General features: G+C 48.0%; 1 protein-coding gene across 1 annotated transcript in view; it reads right to left on the bottom strand.

The window, feature by feature from the left end:
• Window positions 1–16245, bottom strand: part of ASXL2 (ASXL transcriptional regulator 2) — a 75854-nt gene extending 59609 nt beyond the window's left edge. Inside the window, exon 1 of the mRNA XM_065730546.1 lies at window positions 16025–16245. Within this exon, the coding sequence (XP_065586618.1) occupies window positions 16025–16081 (57 nt within the window). The 5' untranslated portion in view covers window positions 16082–16245. The remainder of the gene's footprint in view (window positions 1–16024) is intronic.
• Window positions 16246–25335: the final 9090 nt, after the last annotated feature.

Below are 25335 nucleotides of genomic sequence, written 5' to 3'. Positions count from 1 at the left end.
GATCCAAGGACAAGCCAGCAAGGAAGAGTTCAAGCAACCCATGCTGAAGGTGGCCATCAGCCCAGCCCAGTCTGGATTCAGTCATTGAATCACTCAGGTTGGAGATGATCATCAAGATCCCCAAGCCCACCCCCAACCCACTCCACTGCGCCCACTGCCCACGTTCCTCAGTGCCACATCTCCACGCTCCCTGAGCACCCCCAGGGACGGTGACCCCACCACCTCCCTGTGCAGCTGTGCCACTGCATCACTGCTCTTCTGAAGAAGAGATGTTTCCTTATATCTAACCTGAACCTCCCCTGGCACAACTCGAGGCCATTACCTTTCATCCTAAGGGCATGCAGCCCCATCAGATAACCTCAAGCAGTAGCCAAACTGCAAGTGTTCCAAGTCTCAGCCTACTTAGATAAGCGGATCAGTCTGCATCTTGATTTACATAACAACCACATTCCACTTTACAGGCAGATCAAGAAGAACCAGGTACAGGGAGATGGAGGAGACTTTAGGAGATAGATACACCTCAAGTAGCTTCCCTCCTTTGCCTTTTTAAGGTTATACTGGAATAAGGCTTTTCTGATGATTGTGTAGATAAATGAAAAGGCAGCCACTGCCATGTGCAACAGAACTAAACCAGAGGCATTTTAAAATGAAGAGTCAGGATTTATGAACTGTCTTCTTCCTATCCCCAGCACCAACTAAAGAACAGATCAACAAATGCCAACAGCTGGTTATTAAAAAGCTGCCTCATTACTTGAGCCTAGCTAAACGTGCTTCAAAGTGTCAATGTTACAGGTAGGTGAAGCTGTATACTGGAGATAGTGTCACCAGTACTCAGATTACACTGCCTTGGGTGTTGAAACCAAGTAATTGGCTCACTGTTAACAAAAACACTTGAGTTCTTCCATGCTGCTTTGACCCCTGAAGCTGTCCTGGTTTCTGCAAAGGTTTCTAAGAAAACAGGATCATGAACAGAAAAGACCTTTTAATTTTGCATCTTGGAAGGAAAGCAGCTTTCTTACTCTTACAGCAATTACACTGCAAAATATTTATTCATAATACCTGAAACTGAACTTAAAGATTTGAGAAGCTAATCTCTGTATCAATGAGACCTGTAAAGACGAGACACCCCCATGCCACCATCCTATCACACAAGGTACAGCAAAGCAAGTCTGCTCCTCAAGGCAGCTCAGCTTTTTCAAACCTGAGAAACGTTTGTTTCCAGATTCTCTGATTTAGGAGCACTGGCAAGATGACTGCATCAGCTCTCCGGAGGTGTTCAAGAACAACAGAGGTGTGGCACTGAAGGATGCAATCAGAGGCATCGTGGGGGTGGGCTGAGGTCAGACTGTGGCCTTGGAGGTCTCTTCCAACCTGAATGACTCTAGAAAGCAAGCAGTCAGCTGAGCAGTGTGGTAAGAACAGGACAGCATCTCACTGTAAGTAAACCTGATGATGGAATTACTTCAAGACTTCTCTCTTATCACAGTTTTGATTAACTCAGGTTCGAAGTCCACATCCTACTCCAAGGTTAAGCTATCACCATCCAGCCCAGAGTGATACTTCCACACCTCTGGGCTGCCCATGGGTGTTGCAAACTGAGGCAAGCTGCAAAACCCTGAAGCATTCCTGACAAAGTAAATTGAATTTCCAGCATCAACCTGCACAACAAGGGCTTACCCATAAGCAATGATCCTCTTAAGCATTTAAGAGACCACAGGGATCACCACCCCCACTGGAGGAGAAGCAGGAAGGATGAGGCTGGAAACAATACAGTGGACACCATCACAACCAAAGACCGCATGCAGCAAGAGTTTACAAGAAGCACTGTGTCAAAGCACCAACATCAAGCACAAGCAGGATTAAAGCTGAAAAGCAAATATACAAAACCCTACACATAGGTCATTCAGGGTTTGCTGCTCTGGGAGAAGTCCAGCATGTGTTGACCAGCACTGCTAACCACACAGCCAATGCAAATCTCATCAACATATTAAGGTTGGGACAGACCTCTAGGATCCTCTAATTCAACTGCCAACCCAACCCCACCACGCCCACTTCATCCCTCAGTACCACATCCACCCTTTTCTGGAACACCTCCAGGGATGGTGACCCCCTCCCCCCCCAGCTGTGCCACTGCATCACTGCTCTTTTGGAGAATAAATTTCTCTTACTATCCAACCTAAACCTCCTCCCTAAAGCTTTCATCTCATTTCATCTCCAGATGAAATCACCAGACTTCCCAAGTCAAACCTAGCACTAAAGCATCCTGTCCTTAGTGGGAACTCCCATAAAAGCTCCAGCCATTCCCCTGTGCTGCAGTGGACTAGCTATAACAGAGACCTTTAAATGGGACTGAATGCTGTACACACTCAGTGAAACTTTCTGGTAGCGGCCATTGGTACAGTCAAGTCGTCCTGTAGGCATACTGAACACTTATCTGCACACCACTGAAGCAAAACAATGAGTTCTACCATTGCTACTGACATGAATGCAAAGAAATTAAGCAACGTGTGCTACTGCATCTGCAAGATGGGGGATATTTAACTCCTCTGTGCTGTCACAAAGTATCTGGAGTGCATGGGAATCTTGGTTAGAGGTGAGCTTTGTATTTCTTCATTTTAGATTTTATGACTTTCTCCAATTCTTTGACAGAAGGAGAAGGGGAAACCACAGGAAGAGCAGCCTTAAAGCTTAGGAGACAGACAAAGCTATTGTATCGACTGACAGTTAACTGAGAAAAGCTTAGAAATAAAGCAGTGACAACCTCAACTGCTATACCATTATGTTCAGACAACAGTAAGAGCAAGGGTGTTAAACTTGGAAGTGTTAGAATCAAAGATCCAATCTTCACATGGGGGAAATGTCATATATATAAATTTCAGCTAGATTCTCCCTAAAAAGATACAGTCTAGATTTATATTTCCAGGTAGTCTATATTTGTTTCCTTGCACTGTTTTCCTATAGCTTGTGACTGGGAAAAGTAAAATTACTGCTCCTCCAGAGCTCAGCATCACAGCAAACCCTGTACAACACAGGGCTTGGAGTTAACTCTGCACATCCCTCTTCCTACTCCTGGCAGTGCCACCTGCTTCCAGCCCTGGCTGCTCAGCCCAAACAAAACTCTTGATGCAGACTTCCACCCAGGAAAGCAGAACCATCAGAGCCACAAAGTCTGCTCCTGACATTTCAGCATGATGTCCAACAGCTCCAATAACGAGCTGTGGGAATCAGGGACCTCCTTCCAGCAAGATAATGGAATACAGCATGAAGCAGACATCCCTGAGCATCAACTGTTAGAGGATGCTTCTCAAACCAAACCAATGGGAAGTCAAGCTCCTGGTACTAAGTGCCCATCCGCTCTCCTTCAAAGCCACCAGACTGCAGATTTCATTGGAAAAATAGCTCCTTCCTGCTAGTTTCAACTCCAGGGTTTCAGGAAACTCAGCAACGTTCAACAAACCCAATGTTTAGAGCTGACTGCTGGGCACAGAAGGCTGAAGAGCACTACAGGGAAGCTCCTCCAGTCACCGCAGGAAGTGAATTTACACACACACATTCACAGGTACCAAAGTTCAAGGCTGGGTGAAAGCTCCAGTGCACCACATTAGCATTCACCTCACTAAAGTGCATTACACCATGAGCAGGCAGGGTCCTTAAAAGGCTGCAATGAATCATTCATGAATGAAGGAGCTAAAATCCTCCTTTAGGGAATTAAGAACAGGCCTCCCCTCCCCCAGGAGCTGCCCAGCACAAGCTGTTCACTGGGCCATACTATTAAGTTGTCTTCTATAGTTTATTCTTTGCCAGAAGACTGAGCCATAACTCTCAATTTTTATCAGGCTCCAAATGATGAGAGGAAGTTCTCAAGTAACAATGACAGCATTCAAAGGCAAGGGAAAAGCTTCATGGCACCAGCTCCAGCCACCTGTGGGTCAGACCCTCCTCAACCCAGGAGCTGGTGCTGGCATGAAAGCTTTTGGTGGCTTCTCCTATGAATCTGCCCAGGTGCTTGTTGAACTCAAGCTTTTAGCCTTCATAAGGGGTTTCCAAACTCAACTGCAGGCTGAGGAAGTCAGCATAGAGCTTGGTTTGTTCTGACTCCATCTTCACATTGTGCTCCTCAGCTCACCATACTGCAAATAACACAGAGACCAAAAGGAGATGGGCTTCCTCCTGGAACATCCAGAAAGAGTTTTTGGAAGTGTCAAAGGGTCCTCAGAGTAAAACATAACTTAACGTTGGTCCCTTGGGCTAGAACCCAAATTCACCTCTAACCAGCAGTCCTCAACTCCCTTCCTACACAGACTTCAGCCACAGGAACAGCAGGGGCAACACAGTGGGAAAACATTGCTATGCAAGGCAAGGTGGTCAGGAGCAGAGGTAGCATGCAGACAGAGGGACCTGACCTATATTGCAGTCTCTCCTGCCTATCCAATGAGCCAAATGCCATTCATGGCTTGAACCAGAAACGAGGCCGACGAAGGAATGAGCAATTCTATGCCATTAGAAACCAAGATCCATTAAATGCCCCAGCACATGTGGCCACTTCCCACAGTGTTTAAAACTGTGGATTTGTATTTGAGAATATTTTAGGGATACCGAGCAGTGGAAACTGAAGTACAGCTCCAAATAAACCATTTCTGGATCTGGGACTGACTTGTCCATCAGCAGGACAGCTGCACTTCAGTGCCCATGCTGCAGGCTGACAGAGCTCCCACCTGGATGCAGTTCCAAGTGAGGAAACAGCACTGGCAGCATCATATCAGTCTCAAACACTGGGAGAAGCCTGAGTCTGGGACAGATTTCTGTGGGCAAAGCCAAAAGCAATCACACTTACAAAAAAAATGAAGCTCAGAACTTTTGGACCTAATGCTTACATACCTCAGTTTAGAAAGCAGCAAACAAACATGGGGGGGAAGGGGGAGAAGGGACAGAAGTCCACCAGTGAGGACTAACAAGAGACAGTGTCAAGGAAAATTCACTGCATAGAAACTCAAGGCTTGAGAAGGCTGAAAAGTTGCACAGCAGTCATCTAATAGTGAGTGGAAAAGGTCACCATTACTAGCAAAAGAATTATTATGCAAGAGACTTGCTGTACTGCACCTGGCTGTGTGTTCTGGCTCCTCCTCACAGCACAAAAGAAACCATCAGAATTTGGATGAAAAACACTACAAAGTTGCTAGCTTCACACTGTGAAATATAAATGATCGCAGGCTCTCAGTATTTGTGGAAACGAAATATTTGAGCTTCATCTTAAAGCAAAAGGAGGAGGAGCCCGAGCAGGCAGTGAGGCTCTCCCAGAGCAGATCAATGGTGCCCAATATAACCCAGAGCACAGAGCAAACAGAAAGGGCAGAGGGCCAGGAACTGCATGCAGCAGATGTGGAAGGAAGCCCCAAAACCAGACAGACTTCAGAGGTCTGCGCTGCCTGGGGCAAAGAGCTGAATACAGCTCTGTCCAGTGGCACCCAGCCTGCCAGGAAAGCCCCCTGCACTGCTGTGAGAGCACAGACAGCCTACAACCAACACAACCAGCTACCAAACTTAGCCAAGTTATTTTACTTAGCTTACTGCTGAGAAACTGCGTTTCAAATGACTGAATGTGCTATTAGCACACAAGAGTTGTGCTGCTGCTGACCCACTGTCCTGCACTGCACCACAGCCCCCTCCTTCCACCAGCACGTGTCCATACAGGCTAAGTGGTAAACAAGATTGGGGATCTAATCCAAGCTAAAAATACCTTTTTAAAGACCAAATCAGTTTTATCATTCCGTTTGCCAAGCTGCTCCAAACAAGGGGCTCTGGTGGAAAGGAAAAAGCACTGCAAAGGTAGTGAGTGCCCTGCAGCCGCAGCAGATCGAGCTGTTGGTGAAGCAGTAAACGTCACAGGAGCTGCAGGAAGCAGGGTCCTGCTCTGACAATAGGGCACGGAAGGAAAGGAAAGCATTCCCACCAGCACATTACAGCCAGAACATAATCAAGTTGCACAGTGCAGTGTCACAGATTTATCAGCCACCATCTGCAATACCATCCCTCTCTTAAGGCTTGCTGTTGGACACAGAACCTCACCGTGTGCTCCCGGGCTGCTCCTGGTGCAGAGCACCCTCCCAGCCACGGCAGCTCTTCTCACACTGCTGTTAGGTCGTGGTGCCAACTGCATCAAATCGTTGGAGCTGGAAGGGACCATTAAAGGCCATCGGGTCCCACACCCCTTGCAATGAGCAGAGACACCCACAGCTCCATCAGGTGCTCGGAGCCCCACCCAGCCTGACTTCAAACATCTCTGGCAAACCAGTTACCATCTTCATGCTCTTTTATCTGGGGTCTCTTCTCTATTTTATCTTTCACACCAGGCAGAAAGCCAAAGCACAGGAACCTCATGAAAGCCATTACCACTGACCTGAAGTGAGAACTAACACCAAGAGCCTTCCCTTGAGTTTGAAGAGCTGATGATGAGGCTGTTTGCCTGGCTGTAATGAACAGAAATAACTCAGAACAAACTCCTACAGCTCCTCAGTCTCAAATACAGCTGGGCAGACCCTGAAATGCAAGAATCTCGTTACCATAAGAGAGTAGCTGGGTGTTGGCAGGAGGCTCACACTGCCTGCCAGCAAACCTCAATAGCTGTTCTGAAGTTGCTGCTCAGGCATGCCTGTCTTACCCAAACCACTGTGTGCCTTCCATCTGGCTGGGACAGCCAGCAGTGAGCAGGAAGGCTGCTGGGCTCCGCTGGTTTAAGTGGTTTTGTTTGGTTTAAAATGCTGCAAGCAAAGCTTTGCATCTCACCCTATCCACTTTGCCTCTAGGAAATAAAGGAGCAGTTTTCACCAAATCCTGCACATCGAAGTTGGTGAGCATGCTTTGGAACAGGCCGGAGGTTTGATGCTAACCAAAAAGACAGCTGGAAAAAAAGCTAGTTTTGTCACTTTTGTCGAGAAAGCAAGTACAAGATGACACCAAGATCTCAAGATCTCCCTATAGAATTACAGAAACCCCTCAAGGAGGCAGAAAGCAGAAGGCACACAAGGCATGGGTGAGCTCACTCCTCTGCAGGTGCAGGAGACAGCAAAGCTGCTGCAGCTTCTGAGATATCCATAAGATACAGCCCTGACAGTAACTGCTGGAGCAGGCGAAGTCCACATCCAAACAGCCATGGAATATACAGGTAAGTAACTTGAAGCAGGGAACTTCTCTTGCAGGATATTATTTTTCCACATTCCTTCCCCTGCAGCAAAGAGGAAACCTTAACACTCATTCTTTCCTTTTAAGACTGGAAAACGTTTAGCAGCACACAGCTCTAGAGCAGACGTTAGGTCAAAGAGACAGGAAGCCCCAGCAGCCTGAAACATCAAAATAAAGGCGTCTGAGGTATGTTTGCTGCTTGGTTAAGGGAAGTGTGATATTTACAGGGAGCCACGTAAATAAAGATTGTTTACTTCTATTAACGGAGCTTGGAGCTCAACTGCAGCTCTGAAGTTTTGTAAGAAAAATAGTCTGCTGCAGAGCACCCATTTCAGAGCTGAAACCCCCCTGCGGAAACAAGGCTCATCAGAAGGACAAGTGCAGGAGAGATTCTGATAAACACTGACACCTGGGGATTTAAGAGACCTGGGCGAGCTGCAGTCACATGCATGCCTCGCTGTACAGTTTTCAGGTGGTTAAGTGAAGGCCCAAATGCAAAGATGCAGGTGTTAAATTCACATGGCTTTCAGAAGCACGTTTGTTTATTTAGGGAACAAGAACCTAGCCAAGTTCAGGCATCAGCAAAGTCTTCCTGATTAAGGATAAACTCCTTACTGCCATTCCAGCTACCCCTCTGAAATGTGACAATTTTCTTAACCTGTCTCAGGTTCAGCTTTTAAGGACTGGGATTTGAAGGTTAGCTGGAACCAGGGAGGCGAGCAGGGCACTTAGGGGCCTTAAAAGGTCCCTTTGAACCCAAATCATTCACGGGATCCTCAAGAACCTGCACGGAAGAGCAGATCTGAAGCAATGGTTCATGCAAACACTTGAAAACAGACATTTAAGCTCAGCAAGACTTAAATCCCAGAGACCAAACCTATAAACTGTGCTATTGCAACGAGCAGACAACCTGCACCAAGGTTTGTGCAACCAACCTCCATCACTTTCCTGCACACCAGCTGTGGAAAGATGGTTGAACTGAAGTTATGATACCAGGAGACAAACATCGACTTTGTGACAACAAGAATGGGATTTACGCTTCCGTGGAGGATTTGGGAGAGTTCAGCTAACACTGACTGATACAGGGAAGGACGTGCTTGGGAGAGGGCAAAGACTGCCACGTAAATGCAATGGCACAAACCCCAGGAGACCCTCTGCCACCAGAACGATGGCATCCACCTCATAACGACAGAGGGAACTTCACTTCCAGCATTTCCAAAGGCCCGTCACTATTTCATAAGACTGTATGGAGAAAGCAGAACCCACCACTAAACTTGAGCAATTCTTTTTACATCCCCAAAGCCACAGCTGCCAGGAATACGAGCCCACTGCAGCTTTTCAGCTGACACAAATGCCTTGAAACGCTCGGTTTGTGCACTGCATGCCAGAAAGCACAAGGGAAAAAAGGAGTAAGAGGGTTTTCTGGATCTCAGGGGGATGACATATTGGGACAAAGCCAAGAGGGAGCTCAAGAAGAGCTTCTGAGCAGCAGAACTGTGAGCCATAAGAGGGAATGTTTATGGCTGTGGCTTGTAAGAGGTTTGAAAGCTAGCTCAAGTTTCCCCACATGGAAAGGGAGAGAAAAGAGAATTTGTCCTAGCAGAATTTGGGTTGCATAACTCGTCAGAAAAAGAACAGGGAAATTTTCAAGGAGTGATCTTATCAAATCAGTTTCTATTCAGAATGCAGCAAAACACAGACTCCAGCACAGTTATTAGAAAAGGAGACAGTGTTTGGTGTGCATAAACACACCGCAAGGAGTTGGAGGACGTGTGGCTACCAGCAATGCCACTGCATTGCTTTGTGCTCTTGAAAGTGAAGTTTTAATCTGGAAGTTCAGTTCCTACCCCACAGGAGATGCAGCAAAGCATATCCATTGGGTTACTTGTCTGGAAGTAAACTGTTGTCACAGCAGTTTCAGTATTAACAAAAACTGAAATCCTTGGTTTTAAACACAGGGAAGCATGTAACCTAGCTGGCTCAAGAATTTCATGCACATTTTCCAATGCTGCAGAGCTAAAACTAGCTGTGTACCTATAATCAGGCAAATAAGAACTTCACACTGACTTGAGAAGGAGTGGGATCCTTATCATGCACATTCATAATCCCATCGGGTACTTCTGAAGAAGAGCCACACATTTCATTTCAGTATCAATAAAATACCTGGCTCCTGAATGATTGACTTGAGGGCTGTCACCATGTAAAGCCAGGATAAACATCTGAACACGTTACACCTACCACATGCAACACAAACAGAATCACAGAATCATACAGGTTGGAGAAGACCACTGAGATCACCGAGGCCAACTGCTGACCTAGCCCACCACGCTCACTGACCACATCCTTCAGTCATCTCCAGTCCCTTCCTCACCTTCAGGTTGGAAGGGACCCCAGAGCCCACTCAGGCCACCACCTGGGGACAAGGGTTAGTCGGCACAGTGATGACAGGCTGCCACACTAGATGGCCCTGGAGTTCTTTTCCAACCTTACTGATGTTATGAACACTTGGCATCACTCTGTGCATCGAGACCACACAGGGTCTTGCCCAACCCTTTGTCTTCTGCAGTGAAGCAGTGCATCGTAGCATCACTGCATGCAGCATCATTGCAGGGCTTCCCCATCCTTCCCCTCCCCCCAAAAGCAATTCAACTAATTCTTACTGCCACATCTACAGAGCAATAAGCTGACATGGCTGTCCCCTAAATTTTCTTCTCTACTCAGCTCCACCCACTCCAGTCATACTTCACTACATCTGCCCAGAGCAACTCATGCTATCAGCAGGCCATAAGCAATGGGTGTAATTCGTTATCTAGTTTCTCACATTTAATTTGAAAGGCTATCAATAACAAGGAGGACATTCCCAGTTCACCTCATGAAGCTGCCTCATCCGGGAACTGAATTTGGACCTGTCCTCTGAGAAGATCCCACAGTGGGGACACTAAAGAAACAGGAAAATCAGACTGAGCTCTGTACTCCTCCCAATAGCCCAAACCAACCACGTATGCAAAGAGCCCAACAGTCACACACACACCAGATCAAGCATCCACTTCTTTTTATTCATCTGTTATGTTTTAAATATTTAAGATGCACAACCAGACTCCTTATGGACAAAACCAGTGGAGCACTGGTCACTGCACCAGCAAAATCTGTAGCAAGGCTGGTGCACAGCTTTGCACTGTACACACAGTATGCTGAAGTTAAGAGATCAAGCAAACACGTCTGCAACCTCCACATTAAAATCAGTGCCTTGACTGCACCTACTGCTTTAAAATAAGGACAGAACTTTGTCAGTTTTCCTCTGGACCAGCTTCATGTTTTTACAGCCTTATCCCAGTTTGATTTTGTACAGAAGTGTTGAGGATTCATGCCTGCTCACACCAGAGGGTGCCAGGAGCACAAGGACACGTGGCTTCTGTAGGGGACTCTTCTGTAGGGGACTCCCCATGGCACAGGTGCAGCTTCCTCTGCCTGGGGTTGCAGCAAGATGCTCTGGGACAGACAGACAGCACCAGCCTTAAGGTCAAGGCCAGCTGACATCAAACTAACCACATCCCAGCACTGTGTTGTCATCTCCATCCACTGGATACAAGCCAAACAAACCAACCAACCTCAGGCTGGGGCAAGCATGAGGTCACATCTGAAGCAGCAGCATGCAGGGCCCTGTGCTCTGGGGTCTGAAGCCTTCATGGGGTTGATACTCCCAGCAGGATCACATTCTTGGGAATTAGTTTGTAGAATGATGGGCAAGCAACCAGATGGCTGAGTGGGAGAAGGCCACGTTCTGTAACCTGTCTGCTTTCTAGAGGAATAAAGGGGTTCTCCTCCACCTCATCCTTTCCCAGTTCTACTCCCATATCAGCACCAACTTGAAAATCCACAGGAGAGAACTTTTCCCACGTGGAAGCTTCAGGAGGAGCTGAAAGCACTGTCAGTGGAGGCCTCCAACTGAGCCCATACCAGAGGGCAGTCTACACCACGTTAAAACAGTTTGTATTTGCAGAGCAGTGGCTGACTTCACAGGAAGCATCTTAAAAAAGAAAGAAAACTGCCAAAACAGGAGAAAAACACATCTAAGTGCTACAGCCAACAAGAAATGCAAAGAAAGCTGCAGTTCTGGACCAACACCTGATCAAGTTGTCACATTTCAGCTCAGTCTTGTGCAGCTGCACAGGTTCTGCAGCCCTGCAGTTCAACAGGAAGGGCTGCTGCACTCCAAACACTCCTGTTTCCCCCACAATTGATTTCTGCACTTCACCAGAGGACCCATCACTCAACCTCAGGCATCACGTGCAGCTTGGACACAAGTACCACTTCTCTCTGATAAACAATCTGCAAGCACAATTCATCTCTGCTGACCTATAAATTGAAAAGCTGCAGCCCAGCAATCTGAAATAAGCAGTGGAAGAAAATAAAAGCACTGTCTGCCAGGCTGTCAGTCCCTTCCCGTCAGCCTCAAATTAATGTTTTACAGAATCCTCTGAATTTCTGTATATTTTTTGCAGCACTCTTTGAACCTTTGCAGATTTTCTCTTCGTGAACAGGAGTGAGTAAATAGACCCATGCACTTGCAGGCAATGGGCAACCCTGACAGCTCAGATCCATCTCTTCTGAACAGAACAGTGAAGGATGGTGTCCAGACTCCTCACCTTAAGGGAAACTGCACCTTAATGAAGAGGACACACTTCACGAAGTCCACTTGAGAAAGCATGCCATTTGGTTCCCTACGAATTAAGCTTTCTGACCTTAATAACCTGCACCAGGCTGAGTTTGGTGCTACTCATCTCTGTGATGGCATGCTGTCTCATTGCGTTCCTTAAGTTGGTATCAGTAATCCAAGCAGACACTGCAGCAGGAGAAGCTGGGCTCCCATCATAGAGCTGACAGCACTGCACAGGATTCCTACTCCAACACCTTTGCCTTCAGTATGGTTACACTTAAGGGAGGACACTGGATTTCCACCCTCCAAAGCCAACAGGAGTCAGTGTGACTCAATAGGAAAAGCAAGAAAACACATAGCTGTAGCAGCTGGAGCTCACAAAATACGGGGCTTTGTGTTCATGATGGCCTGGTCAAAGGGCATTCATAAGAGACAAAGAGACAGCCTGGGGCACCAGCACTCAGCCCCAGTTCACAGCACCGGACCCACACAGCAGAAAACAGTTTTGTCAGCTCACACAAGGGGTGGACTTCCCATCAAAAAACAAACACCAAATTTCTGTGCTGTTGGTGCAGCACGGCAGAAAGATGGGCAGAGCATTCTGCTGCTTGTGGATCTTCAGTGGTTTATGGAGCTGTGTCACAGGAATGGTACTCAACATAAGCAAGGGGAATAGCAACTTGGATATTTCCACCATAATACAGGACTTCTTTACTGCACGTGTAAAGTCATACCTGCACTCACAAACATACTGGTGTGTCCACAGTGCTGTTGCTTTATCACAGGACTGTAGGAGAGTATAGACTGTAGGAGAGTATACTCCAGGTTAGAGCCTTAATCACTGCATTTGCCTTCAACCTGGGGTACCACACAGCAGCAGCTGCTTACTTTAATGAAGCTTTATACCTTAATAAGAGGGACTTAATATATTAACACAGCCACTGTCCCAAGTTAACAGCCATCTGCAGCTGCAAGGTTACTGAATGAGCCAGGAAATAAGAAAGAGGCTGTTTATCAACAGTGACTTCCTCCCTGAGCACTGCCCTCATGGGGCACCCTTCCCCTCCCTCCCCTCACACTGTACTGCTGCTCCCATTAACAGCCCCAAACACACTAAAATCAGCACGGTTTAAGTCCCATTCGATTCATTATACCCACTGCCCACTATACGTCTTCCAAGAAAGCAGACAGGCCACATGGCTGCTGCTTAACACCTTATTTCAAGCTACCCATGAAATACTGCAACAGATGCAGCTAGGTCAGCACCCTCCTCACATCCCCAGCCCCTGCCTTGCATGGCAGCCACCTGATTCCAAGCAGGACGACTCACCAGGCACACAGCCACATCAGCACCCCTAAGAACAGCAGGCCCCTGCTGCTTCAGCTCCCTGAACTGCCAGCACTGGCAGTGATGCACGAGCTGGAGCAAGGAGGCAGAACTGGGACAGACACCACAAACACCAGGATCCGTAACATCGTGCTGCCATCAAAACCCACAGCCCTAGGACTCTGCCCCACCAGCTGAGACCATCAGGGCCCCTTCCACCCCACCTGGAGCCAGATCAGAGAGTTAAAGCTGCCAAAAATTCAGCTCCGTGCACAAGCATGGAGAGGCAAATCACTAGAGAAGGCAAAATTTCCCAAGTTTTATGATACCCTTCAGGAGCAGAACAGCATATGTGAGAGCTGCAACAATTCTCAGAGCAGTTGCAGAACATCTCCTATGAGCTTCAGCCACCAGCAGCTCAAAACCCAGTGTGACTACACAAGCTAGGACAAGAATCAAAAGGCATCATTTCAAGCTGAAAACGCAGGGGAACTTTTTGAAGACTGGAGTTGGAGTTTGACCAGAATATTTTAACATTCCCGCTGAATACACAAATAGAAATATTTGCCAAAAGGGAGGTTTGGCAAGCACTTGCTCATTTTGGCTCCCTCTGCCACGAGGCTGGATACATGACCCAGGATAACACGTAACCTTCGGTGCTGAGAGCTCTCTGAGCAGCTCTTCTGTATGCACATTCAGCTTTTAAATGAGTTTTGGAAGAGAACATTGGATAGAATATCAACAGCAATGCACATAGGCTGGAAAAGATCTGCTCACACTCACAGCCCAGACTGGAAATTCTGCCATCCTTATTTGGAAAAAAAATATATACATATACATACACACACAAGTTTATGTATTTCTATATACACAAAAATGTAGGCAGAGAAACCAACACCTGTGGGACACATCCTGCATTCTTAAAATAGTTATCTGCATCATATCTCCTGACCGAAGTGCAACTGATGCCCTCCAAACCGTAAACACAAGCTCCAAATAAATTACTACTTATGAGGAGTTTGTGCTTGCAAATCTCAACCACAGAGGCCTATTTACATTTGCTTTCTAGCCAGACATTTCAAGTCTTGTTTTAACAGATACATGTCAGGATGCTTTTGATTTAACCCAGCTCCTTGCTCTCTCCATTAGAGTGGCTCTAAGCTGCACACATAGCTCCCAGGCATACACCATGCAGCACTCCTATCCACCTCCCACATATTCCACTTATTAGTTTCCCCGCTGCTCAAGATTCCTTTTCCTGCACTAAATTCAATGGGCTCAGAGAAAATACACCAAAGCCATCCCAGACCATACTGAAACAAAAGCATCAGAGCAGGAAATCAGCAGGCAGGAATCCCAGAACTGCAGAGGTCAGAAGGGACCTCTGGAGATCCCCCAGTCCCATCCTCTTAGGCAGGTTTCCTACAGCAGGATGCACAGGAAAGTATCCAAATGGGTTTGAGTATCTGTAAAGGAGACTCGACCACCTGTCTGGGCAGCCTTTTCAGGGCTGACACCCTCGAGTTCTTCTTCTGGGGTCAGCAACTTGCTTACATGACACAAGGCAACCCACCTGTCCCTTCCACACAGATGAAAGGCCTTTAAACACTGAGAAAAATCACCACACATTGCTTGTTCAGAAACACTTCTAGCCTCACAGCACACTGTGAATAGGAACCATGAAATCATTCAGGTCAGAAAAGGCCTCTAAGGTCATCAATGTCCAACTGTCAGCCTATCCTTACCATGCCCATGTCCCTTAGTGTCACATCCCCAAAGTTCTGGAGCACCTCCAGGGACAGTGACCCCACCACCTCCCTGTGCAGCTGTGCCACTGCATCATTGCTCTTTTGGAGAAATTTCTCTCAATATCTTACCTGATCCCTCCTTGGCACAACTTGATGCCATCACCTCTTGCCCTATCACTGTTACCCAGGAACAGAGGCCAAACCCCACCCCACCACAGGGCTTTTAGGGCCCTGTAGCAAGCAGTGAGGCCTCCCCCAAGCCTCCTCTTCCCCAGACTGAACAATCCCAGTTCCCTTAAGGCACATCTCATAAGACTTATGCTCCAGATCCTTCACCAGTTTTCTTGTCGTTTTTTTGGGCACACTCCCAACAATCACTAAGGTTGGAAAAGACCTCCAAAGCCTTTAAGGTGAACCACCAACCCCATGCTTCTAATTGCCACAGGAAGAAGCAAGGTGACAAGCCTCCCACCTGGACTTGCAGCACTTGACCGCAGCAGGCTGCAATCACCTCCTGTCCACCTCAAGTGACTCCACCTCAGGTTGCAAAAGTTCAGCTGAACCAGAGCTTTAGCAGGCAGAGAACAAGAAGTAACAGCATTAGCACCTGGGGAGGTCTTGGATGAATATTAGGAGCAATCTCTGCACTGAAGGAGCGATGATGCAGTGGCACAGCTGCCCAGGGAGTGGTGGGATCACTGTCCCTGGAGGCGTTGCAGAGCTGTGGGGATGTGGCACTGAGGGATGCAGACAGTGGGCACGGTGGGGTGGGTTGGGTTAGACTTAGTGGTCTCACACAACCAACTTGAGATCCTACCCAACCTCACTGACCCTACAACCCAAAAGGGACTGAAAAAACATTAGCGTTCACAGCGATACACGTGAACACATAACACACACACAATCGCTAAGTTCACAGATGTAAGAACACCAAGAAACGCGGCGGGCTGCCCCTCAGCCACGCTCCTATCCCCCCCAACCGCACTGCTCACACCTCATTACCCCCCAGCACGCAGACGGACCCAGGCTGGGCCGCCCCTGCCTCTCCTTCCCGCCTCAGCCCGCACCCGTCAGGGCCGGGCCGCCGCCCTCCCGCCGCCAGGCCCCACGTACCGTCCGGGCGGCCTCGGCCCAGGTCCTGCCCTTCTTGCGGCGCCCTTTTTCCCTCATGTCGTTGCCGGCGGGGTTGGAAGGCTGCGACTCTTTCGTTTCTTCGTTCCTTCCGCCCGCCCGACGCGGAGCGGCGGCCTCAAGGGAAAGCTGTCCCGGCCCCGACAACCCCCGCGCCCGCCGCCGCTGCCATATTGGGACCCGACTGTACAGCGCCGCGGTCATGTGACCCCGCCGCGTGACCCCTCCTACTGCGCTGGGGGCGGGGCCGGGCGAGGGGAAGCCACGCCTCTCGGCTCTGCGCATGCGTACTGCCGCCGGTCGCCTGCGGCTCCCCTCCCCCCGCTGTCGCCGAGTGCCCCCTGTCCCTCCCCCAGCTTCCCTCTCCCACGGCTACCGACGGTTTCCGGCTCTCCACCACCCCCATCATCACCACACCACCCACCATCGGTCCCAGCTGCCCCCCTTGGCCAACAACCCCTTTGGCACGGTGGCCACCACTGTCCCATCCAGTCGCTGTCTGTACTGAGAGCCACCAGGCTCCCCTTCTTGTTGCCACCACCATCCCCCAAGGCCTCCTGGTGCTGACCAACGCTCCCCATTCTCCAGTGGCCACCATAGCCACCTTCTCCCCACAGCCAAGCCATGCAATTGTACAGTCATGAAATCATAGAGTCATTAAGGTTGGAAAAGACCTCTAAGGTCACTGAGTCCAACCATCCACCCATCTCAACAACTGACAGAAACGCTGCCTGTTCCCCTCCTACTCCATGCACTCACAGTCTCATTGTCCATGGAATGGTACCTCCATCCCACCTCTTCCCATAGTTGGCAAGCCACCACCAACTCCCCAACACCATCGTCTTGATAGGACAAGGGGGAATGATGTTAGGTTAAGGAGAGAAGGTTTAGATTTGATGTCAGGCAAAAGTTCTTTACAGAGAGAGCACTGAGGTGCTGGTGCAGGCTGCCCAGAGAGGCTGTGGCTGTCCCATCCCTGGAGGTGTTCATACCAGGGTGGATGGGCAACCTGGTCTGGTAGCACATCTGAAGGTTGGTGGTCCTGTCTGTGACAGGGGGATTGGAATATGATGATCCTTGGGGTCCCTTCCAACCCAAGCCATTCTATGATTCTATGATCTCCCCACCACCATCACCTCTCCGCCACCATTGTCACCATCTTCATCTCTCTACCACCATCATAATCACCATCATCTTCTCAACATCATCATAATCACCAACATCTTTCCAACACCATCATAATCACCATAATCTCTCCACCACCATTGTCTCTACCACTGTCATCTTTCCAACACTCTCTCTCCATTACTGTCATCTCCCCATTGTTACCGCCATCATCTCTCCACCACAATCATCTCCACACCACATCTCTCCACCACCACCATCTCCGCCATCATCATCTCCACACAAAGCCATTCCTCTCTGGAAGCTCCAGTTGGCTCTCCCATCCCACCAGACTTCTGAGTCCCTCTGATTTCACAGTAGCTTCTGGGGTTTTAAAGAAGAAAAGTATTACATTTAGGGTAAAATAAAAACCAGACATTCATCAGTGAGCTAAGGAAATAGTTCTTTGTGCAGCAGTGTAACTGTGCTTCAATTGTTTCAACATGAGGATGTGATCCATCATGTTATTTCACTGAGTATTTACACAAAACCTGGAGCTCTGAATCTTAAGTTACCGTCAGAAGGTCATATTATTTCCATTTGGGAAGGCAAACAGCCTGGAAGATATTAATCATTGGGTTCTGACTGACAAATGGCAGAGCCACCTCCATGAATCCTCAGCTTTGAAAACACCTTTAAGCACATGGCAGTCTGGTCCAATGTCTGTTACAAGCCAGCCTGCCATCATAGAAGATCTTCTGAAAACAGAACCAGGGCACAAACTGGTATATATGTGAAATATAGCTGAGTAAGGTGAGTCTGTGCATCACACAGGAACATGGAGACGGCCTGAATTCTCCTACTTGCATCTGAAGCCTTCTCAGGATTGAAATATAAGGTAACCATTTAGAATGTAAAAAATGGCTTCTGCTAGAGCAGAGCAGAGTTTGATTTGCACCTTTCTAAGAGCTCACCAATGCAGAGATCTTACATCAGAAGATCACAGGCGTAGCAGGATTGTACCATGGAACAGATTGCTTTTGTCAGGAAGGATGGCAGAGGGCAGAGTGAGCTGGTTCCAGATTTACTGGGGCTGTTGCATCTCCCTGGCTGGGAGATGTTTTTTGACATCACAGATATCTGGCTTTGAGTTGTGTCAGGGAGGTTCAGGTTGTATGCTGGGAAAATTTCTTCTCCAAAGGAGTGGTCAGGCATTGGGATGGGCTGCCCAGGGAGGTGGTGGGGTCACTATCCCTGGGTGTGTTCAAGAACCGTGGAGATGAGACAGTGAGGGACGTGGTCGGTGGGGTGGGTTAGGGTTGGACTTGATGATCTCAGTGGTCTTTTCTAGCCTTAATGATTCCATGATTCTATGCCATTGGCCTCTGTGGCCACCTGCACACACTGCTGGCTCACCTTCAGCCAGCTGTCAGTCAGCACTCCCAGACCCTTCTCCTCCCTGCAGCTTGCTGGCCACGCTGCCCCAAGGCTGTAGTGTTGTACAGCATTGTTGCAACCAAACTGCAGGACCTGGCACTTGGTCTTGCTGCAGCTCATCCCATTGGCCTGAGCCCAGCTATCCAGCCTGTCCAGATCCCTCTGCAGGGCCCTCCTACTCTTAGGCAGATCCACACTTCCCCCCATCCTCCTCTTCATCTGCAAACACACTGAGGGTACACTCAGTGCCCTCGTCCAGGTCAGCAATAAAGATATGACACAGGATGGGCCCCAGTACCAATTTCAAAAAATATTGCTCCATTTTCTTCTAATTCAGACTTTATCAAGCCACTACTGTGGCAGGAAGCGTCGCAGCTGAAATGCACAGTGCTGCTTGTTAAAGATGTTCCCCAGCAAGGAGCAGGGCTGGCCAGCTGCTCTCAGAGGTCACTGTCCTCGGAGCTAATTTTATCTTGGAGCTGTACGTGAGGAAGCAAAGCAGAGTTCATTGTGAGTGCATTGCTTCTTTGCTGATGGAGAAAGGAAAGGCTGACCTCACTGTACACGAACTCAGCAGCATCCTGCTTCGGAAAAATGAGAAGCAAGGTTGTTATAATCATTTAGCTTTAGGCTTAAATAATTCACACGTATTAAGCAGAAATTAAAACTGAAGTATTGAATTGATAGGACTGATTAAATCCTGTTTCTGAACTCGGGTTCAAAGCAGGTAGTGAGATGATTTCAGGTTGATACTTCCAGCTGGGAAAATGAACATGCAAATGTCAGGCTGCTGCTAAGCCCAAACAAGGAGCAGATGGCTTCTTTAGGTGGGGGGTGGTTATGTGGCTACTGCACAGCTTTGCAATGATTATTTTAAGTTGTGAAAGTGATAAAAAACAAAACAAAACAAAAAAAAACAGAAACCCAAATCTTTGTACAGAGCAGTGACTGCAACTTTGACTGAACTTGAGAAATGTGACACGGATACTTTACAAGAGAGGGGTGCTGTCTTCTTAGAATCATGGACTCAGTGAGGTTGGAAAAGACCTCTGAGATCACCATGTCCAACCCAACCCATCCCATCATGCCCACTGACCACGTCCCTCAGTGCCACATCTCTATGGCTCTTGGGTACCTCCAGGGATGGTGACCCCCACCATCACCCTGGGCATCCCAGTACCTGACCATTCTTTTGGAGAAGAAATGTTCCAAACATCCAGCTTTCTTGACTCCTGTTACCAGCGGCAGGATGGCTGGGTTGCTCTATCTGTGGTTCTACAGAGGATCTCTTGGGTTGGGCAAAGCATCAGGAATCCAAGCATGCACAGTGCAGAATCAGCTCAGAACCCTCAGCACTCCTCAAGGGTTGAGTTTTTGGCAAGGCTTGTCGAGTCTGGTACAGTGTGGGATGAAGCACATTGCTCCTAACCATGCACTGGTTCTGGAATTGGGCAGATGCTTGGTATATGGTTCACATACTCTGGAAAGAAAACAATAGGGAATACAAAACCATTGGTCGTTGCAGCAGCCCAGGCCCCAGGAATGTCCATAAACCAGTTGGAGAGAAGCTCGTCAGAGCTGTGAACTACGGATGGGCATATTATGGCACATCCACCATCCACAGGACGAAAGACAGAAGTGTGGTCCTTCATTGTTACATTTGGTTTGCTCAGTGAGCCTGAGACTATCATCTTAGCATGCATGACACCTCCTCTGCTGTCTGTTAGTGTATGTGCCCCGTGCAATAAGAGCTCATGGGTCACCAGGAAGTACCCTTTGAGGCCCTTTTACCACTAGCAGATACCCCTCCTTTCCTTGAGGTGAGACACTAGGGAGGCTCTGGTGTCCTCAGTGCATCATTCACTCCTGAGACTCACAATCCTGGCAGAGTGATCAGCAAAAAGAAGCATAAAGCCAGCTGGAGAGGTCTTCCATTTTCTTCAGCTTCAGAAGATGTATAGCCAGATGTTCTGTCTCCCACAGAGTGAGTGCCCACAGAGGGCATCATACAGAGAGAAGGAAAGCATTCCTTTTAAGGAAGGAATTTGTTTAGTACTGATAAGAGAGTTTGTTAACTCAGCTTTGAAGACTCAAGCTATCTGAGGGTCTCCTGGGCTCCTCCTTTTACCCTGCAGACATCTCAGCATTACTGATAGACCTTCATACACCTCTCCCTGGCTGGCTCTTGGTGTGTACCAGGAGCTCCCAAGGACAAGTGATCCAATGACAAGGTGACTGTGGCTTTGGTACTACAGGTCAGTTGGAAGTTGACACTAGCCTTAGGATGGCTGAAAATTCTTTAGAAATTCAAGCAGCAGAAAAAAAAAGGAGTAAGAAGCAAAGAGTGGTAGAAGGAAACATGACTGTGATAGATTAATGGTTCTTGGAGGACTTTTCCAGCCTTAGTGATTCTATGATCCGCACAGTGGTGGTGGGTTAACAATTAGACTTGGTGATCTCAAAGGTATTTTCCAAACTTAATGATTCCATGACTGTATGAAAACATTTAGCATTAAGCCCAGTGCTGCCCATTGCCTCACCAAACAGTACAATGCGTCATGGAAAGGCAGAGAGCTGAGAGGAGCAGGGACTAAAGGGGTTGGATTGAATTTCAGCTTCAGAAAGGGGGAGACAAATTATTTCTCTGAGTGCTGGTTGAATTACCTGTCTTACAGCTTTTCTCAGTCCCCACATCAGTACTGAAAGATTTCTGCTAGTTGACAAAAAATTAAACTAAGGGAAATTCCCAGCTGAGAATGATTTGCCCTTTGCAACCTCTTGACCTTGCTCCCTCCATAGGGATTTATCTCCTCTTCGCTGTGGGGTTGGGACAATGTCCTGACATTGCAGTTGTTTGCAGAGTCAAGGGTTTTCACAAAAATCATAGAATCCTATATAAAATCCTTCAGGTTGGAAGAGACCTCCAAGATCACCAAGGTTAGGTACTACACATCCCACTGTGCCTGCTGGCCACATCCCTCAGTGCCACATCCCCACAGTTATGAAACATCTCAGGGGACGGTGACCCCACCACCTCCCTGTGCAGCTGTGCCACTGTGTCACCACTCTTTTGGAGAGGAAATGTTTCCTAATATTCAACCTTGGGAAAGGAAAATGGGATTTCCCAGCAATGGGAAAGCACATGCATAGCTCAGCCCCATGTAGAGCATAAAAACTGGGTAACCAACAAGAGCTTTGAGGAGACAAGAGCACCTGAGGTGGTTTCGACCTTTGTATTCCTTTGCATGAACCATGGATGCTTAATGTTGTGGTGGTGAGTGTATTCTTGAGGCTGCTAATGGGGATCACGTCTGTACTGTCACACAGTGGTACACTGTAACTTCTGCATGCTGCTGTCACTTGTGTTGGGATTTCAGTTCATTGCTGTAGCACTCCATTTAGTCAAAATCCCATGTAACATGAAAAGCCTTCTAGTAATTCAATTTGTCCATGCATGGGATGTCTGTAAGAACTTGTTCAGAGAGGCTGTTCTGGCAGGCTGTAAGTGGAAAAGTCCTCCCAGAAGCCCTGGGTTATTGAACTGTAATCGTGTAGGGCTTCACCTGAAATCTCCCCATATCACTCTGTTTAGCATGATTGTCTAAATATCCATCCATTAACCACGTGGTCCTCTCAACAACCTCCACGATTTCTGCTGAGCACAAGTCCAGAAGATAGGAGTTGGAATGACTTCAGATGCGCTCCCACTATCCACAGCGATGGGTGTGAGTTCACTTCCAGAGATGTGAAAGCTCAGAGCTGTTGGGTGACCTCATCTGTCACACAGGTTGCATCAGCACCCTAGAAATCAGGGAGCGATGAGAGCAGGTCTGGCGTCTCGCTCATGCATGCAAGATTGTCATGCATGATAATGATGAACAATAAGACCACTTTGTTCTATTTCAGTGAAAAGGATGCAAGCTCTGTTTCTGTTTCCTTGGGAAGTGATGCACCAAGCACCAGGTGCTCCCAGTCTGGATTCTGGGGCATGTTAGCAGGTCAGTCACTGCAAAGTGGTGTTCTCCTGAAGCCAGAGTTTTCCTCCAGCACAGAAGGAGGCAGGGCCCTTCATGGGATTGCTTCTCCCTTTGCAGGGGAAGTTGCCGTGCTGCTTTTCTCCTCTGCTCCAAACTTAGCTGAAGGATACAGCAGCGAGCACCGTGAGTCATCGTTTTGGACTCCATCAGTCTGAAATCACCACTGGCCTTTGTTGCAGAGCTCTGAGATGGCTCAGCTCAGCCCATCACACTCAGTTGAGCTACCTCTTGTGACAGCTCTCAGCAGGGTGCTGCACGCTCTCCAGAGCACAAAACATTCCAGTGGACACATAACCATGGGGGCTGGGCTTGGTTCCTGATGAGCATCCACCCCTTTCAATTCATTCCATTCATGTTCCATCCCTGGAGGTGCCCAGGTTAGGCTGGGTGGGGCCCTGGGCAACTTGATCTGGTGAGGGGCAACCAGCCTGCAGCAGGGGGCTGGAGCTCAGTGATCTTTATGACTCCTTCCAACCCAAGCCAATCTATGACCTTGCAATTCTGACAAACATTTCAGACCTCTGGGGCTGAAGCACTCATGGTCTTTTTGCAATGCTTTCAAGGGTTATATTTGCCTCCAGCTCATGGAATAGTGCTCATCTATTTTATTTTCTTTATGCCTTCCAAGGTTTCCCCTCCTTACACAGAATATTCCCTGGTGGTGTTTGAGCCCAGGTGCTCTTGGAGCTGTCATGCAAACCTTTGGCTGCCCAATGTCCCCATCATTCAGTTAGGAGAGGCTTTTTGGTGGCCATGGCCTCCAGGGGATAATCCAAATCTGTGACTGACTCCTTTTCTGGAGCTATGCTTTGCAACAACAATTACCAACATAATTCAACCTAGGTTTTAAACCAAGATTTTGTCTCAGTGTCTCAGTAGTCAATAGAATATTGACTATTGACCACAACTTTTCCCCCTTAAGGTCTGATGTTTTCCCCTTAAGCCATGCAGGTGCTGTTTCTGTTCTATAGCATGGCCACCTCAAGCTCCATCCTCCTGTTAACTGAACCTAATAGTTACATGGGGTCTCCAGGCATGCAGAACAGCCCAACACTGCCTCTGAAATCACCAATGCTTGCTTCCAGTTGTTGGATGGGTTCTAGGTGGTGAATTCAAATGGAGGAAAGCACTCAGAGCATGCAAAGGAGAAAGAGTGTTTATTTCCTGTTTTTTTTCCTTCCTTTCATGTGCCAACATTTATTTGGAGGATGGGAGGTGAAGCGCTTTCCATCTGTAGTGTGGAATATCTTGGGAGGTTGGTGGCTGGCAGCACTCAGTGCTTGCTTACGGGTATATTCCCGAAGTGGAGGAATACGTGGGCAGCAAATTTAGAGGCAGAACAATTACAAGTAATCGACATATCCTTCTGCTGGCATAGAAACTGGCACCGAAGGGATGGAGAGGTACGGCAGTACAGGGAGAAGTCCACAGGGTGTCCTCAGAGCGTCAAGGAACGGGAAAAAATAGGCAGAAACAAGAAAACTCAAACCTTCCTGGTATAAAGGTTTTGTGCCCAGTTTTTGTATGAGAAGTCCACGTGTCATTATTAGAGCGGCTGTCCCGACATGCTTCAAAATCTCCTAAAGAGTAAAAACATTTAGCCCTTGCAACCTCATAAAAAGTAAATCTCAGGGGATTTTACAAAGATACCAACAGCTGTCTGCATTGTTTTGCTGATTGGAAAGCTGGGACAAGAAGCAGCTCGCTCACGGTGACTCAGGAGCAGCTCAGGAGCTCTCCTGGGGGCCCCAAAGGTCTTCATGCCCTCTCTGTATGTGCTCCTGGGAGGAGAACCTCTGACCACCACGAATGCTGGGGGGGACAGGAGGGATTAGCTGTGGCTGTGTAATCAATTAATCCCTGTCCCACAGCTGATTCTTATGCCTTTGGTCAGGGTCTGGGCCCAGGATGCTAAAACCATCTTGCAACAGCCTGAAAGCAGCAGAGGATGCTCCCCAGGGAGCTGTAATTGCTGGTAGCTGCTGCAGGATGTGCAGCACTCCTTTGGAGCCATCTGCTCCATCACACCATGCTCACCCTCTGCTCTGGCCCTTGGGGACACGTGAGCTGCCTGCAGTCTCTCTGCAGCTCAGGTCTTTGAAGGGATTTCCATCTGCGGGGGAATCTGTATACTGAAGGCTATGCTGGGATTTAATATAAGTGCAAGGTGAGTGAGCAGAGATAGATCTTCCACGCACTGTTGGGTGAGCTCTTGGTTGTAGTGAAGACCAGGGGCTCACAGACATAGAGGAGCTGCTTCTAACTTAAATGAAAAGGTTCTCTTTGCTGTCAAACCCACTGCATGTTGTCCCTGCAGTAGGCAACTGTGAAATCACTGAACTGACTCCAAACAGCAAGCAAACGAATCCCTAAGCAAAACTAATCAGAGCCAGAGAACACAGACACTCATTGCAAATATTACAGAACTGCAGAATTATCCAGGTTGGAAAAGACCTTCATGATCTCCAAGTCCAACCATCACCCTGACCTATTGAGTCCCATGGTACCATGTCCACATCTCCAAAAATGAGGACTCCAACATTGTTCCAGTGCTTGACCTCCCTTTCCATGAATAAATTCCTCCTAGCATCCAATCTAAACCTCCCCTGGTGCAATTTAAGATCCATCAATTTACCCTAGCCATCCATCTGCACATCCATCCACCATCCCATCCAAGACCATCAAGAAAACCATTTAGGATTCTACATTGTGATT

The sequence above is a fragment of the Cyrtonyx montezumae genome, unplaced genomic scaffold (assembly GCF_038088225.1).
Source record: "Cyrtonyx montezumae isolate F1298 unplaced genomic scaffold, pur_monq_1.0 scaffold_13, whole genome shotgun sequence".
Classification (NCBI taxonomy): domain Eukaryota; kingdom Metazoa; phylum Chordata; class Aves; order Galliformes; family Odontophoridae; genus Cyrtonyx; species Cyrtonyx montezumae.
Note: the sequence above shows the minus strand (reverse complement) of the source record. Positions and strands in the feature narration are given on the sequence as shown.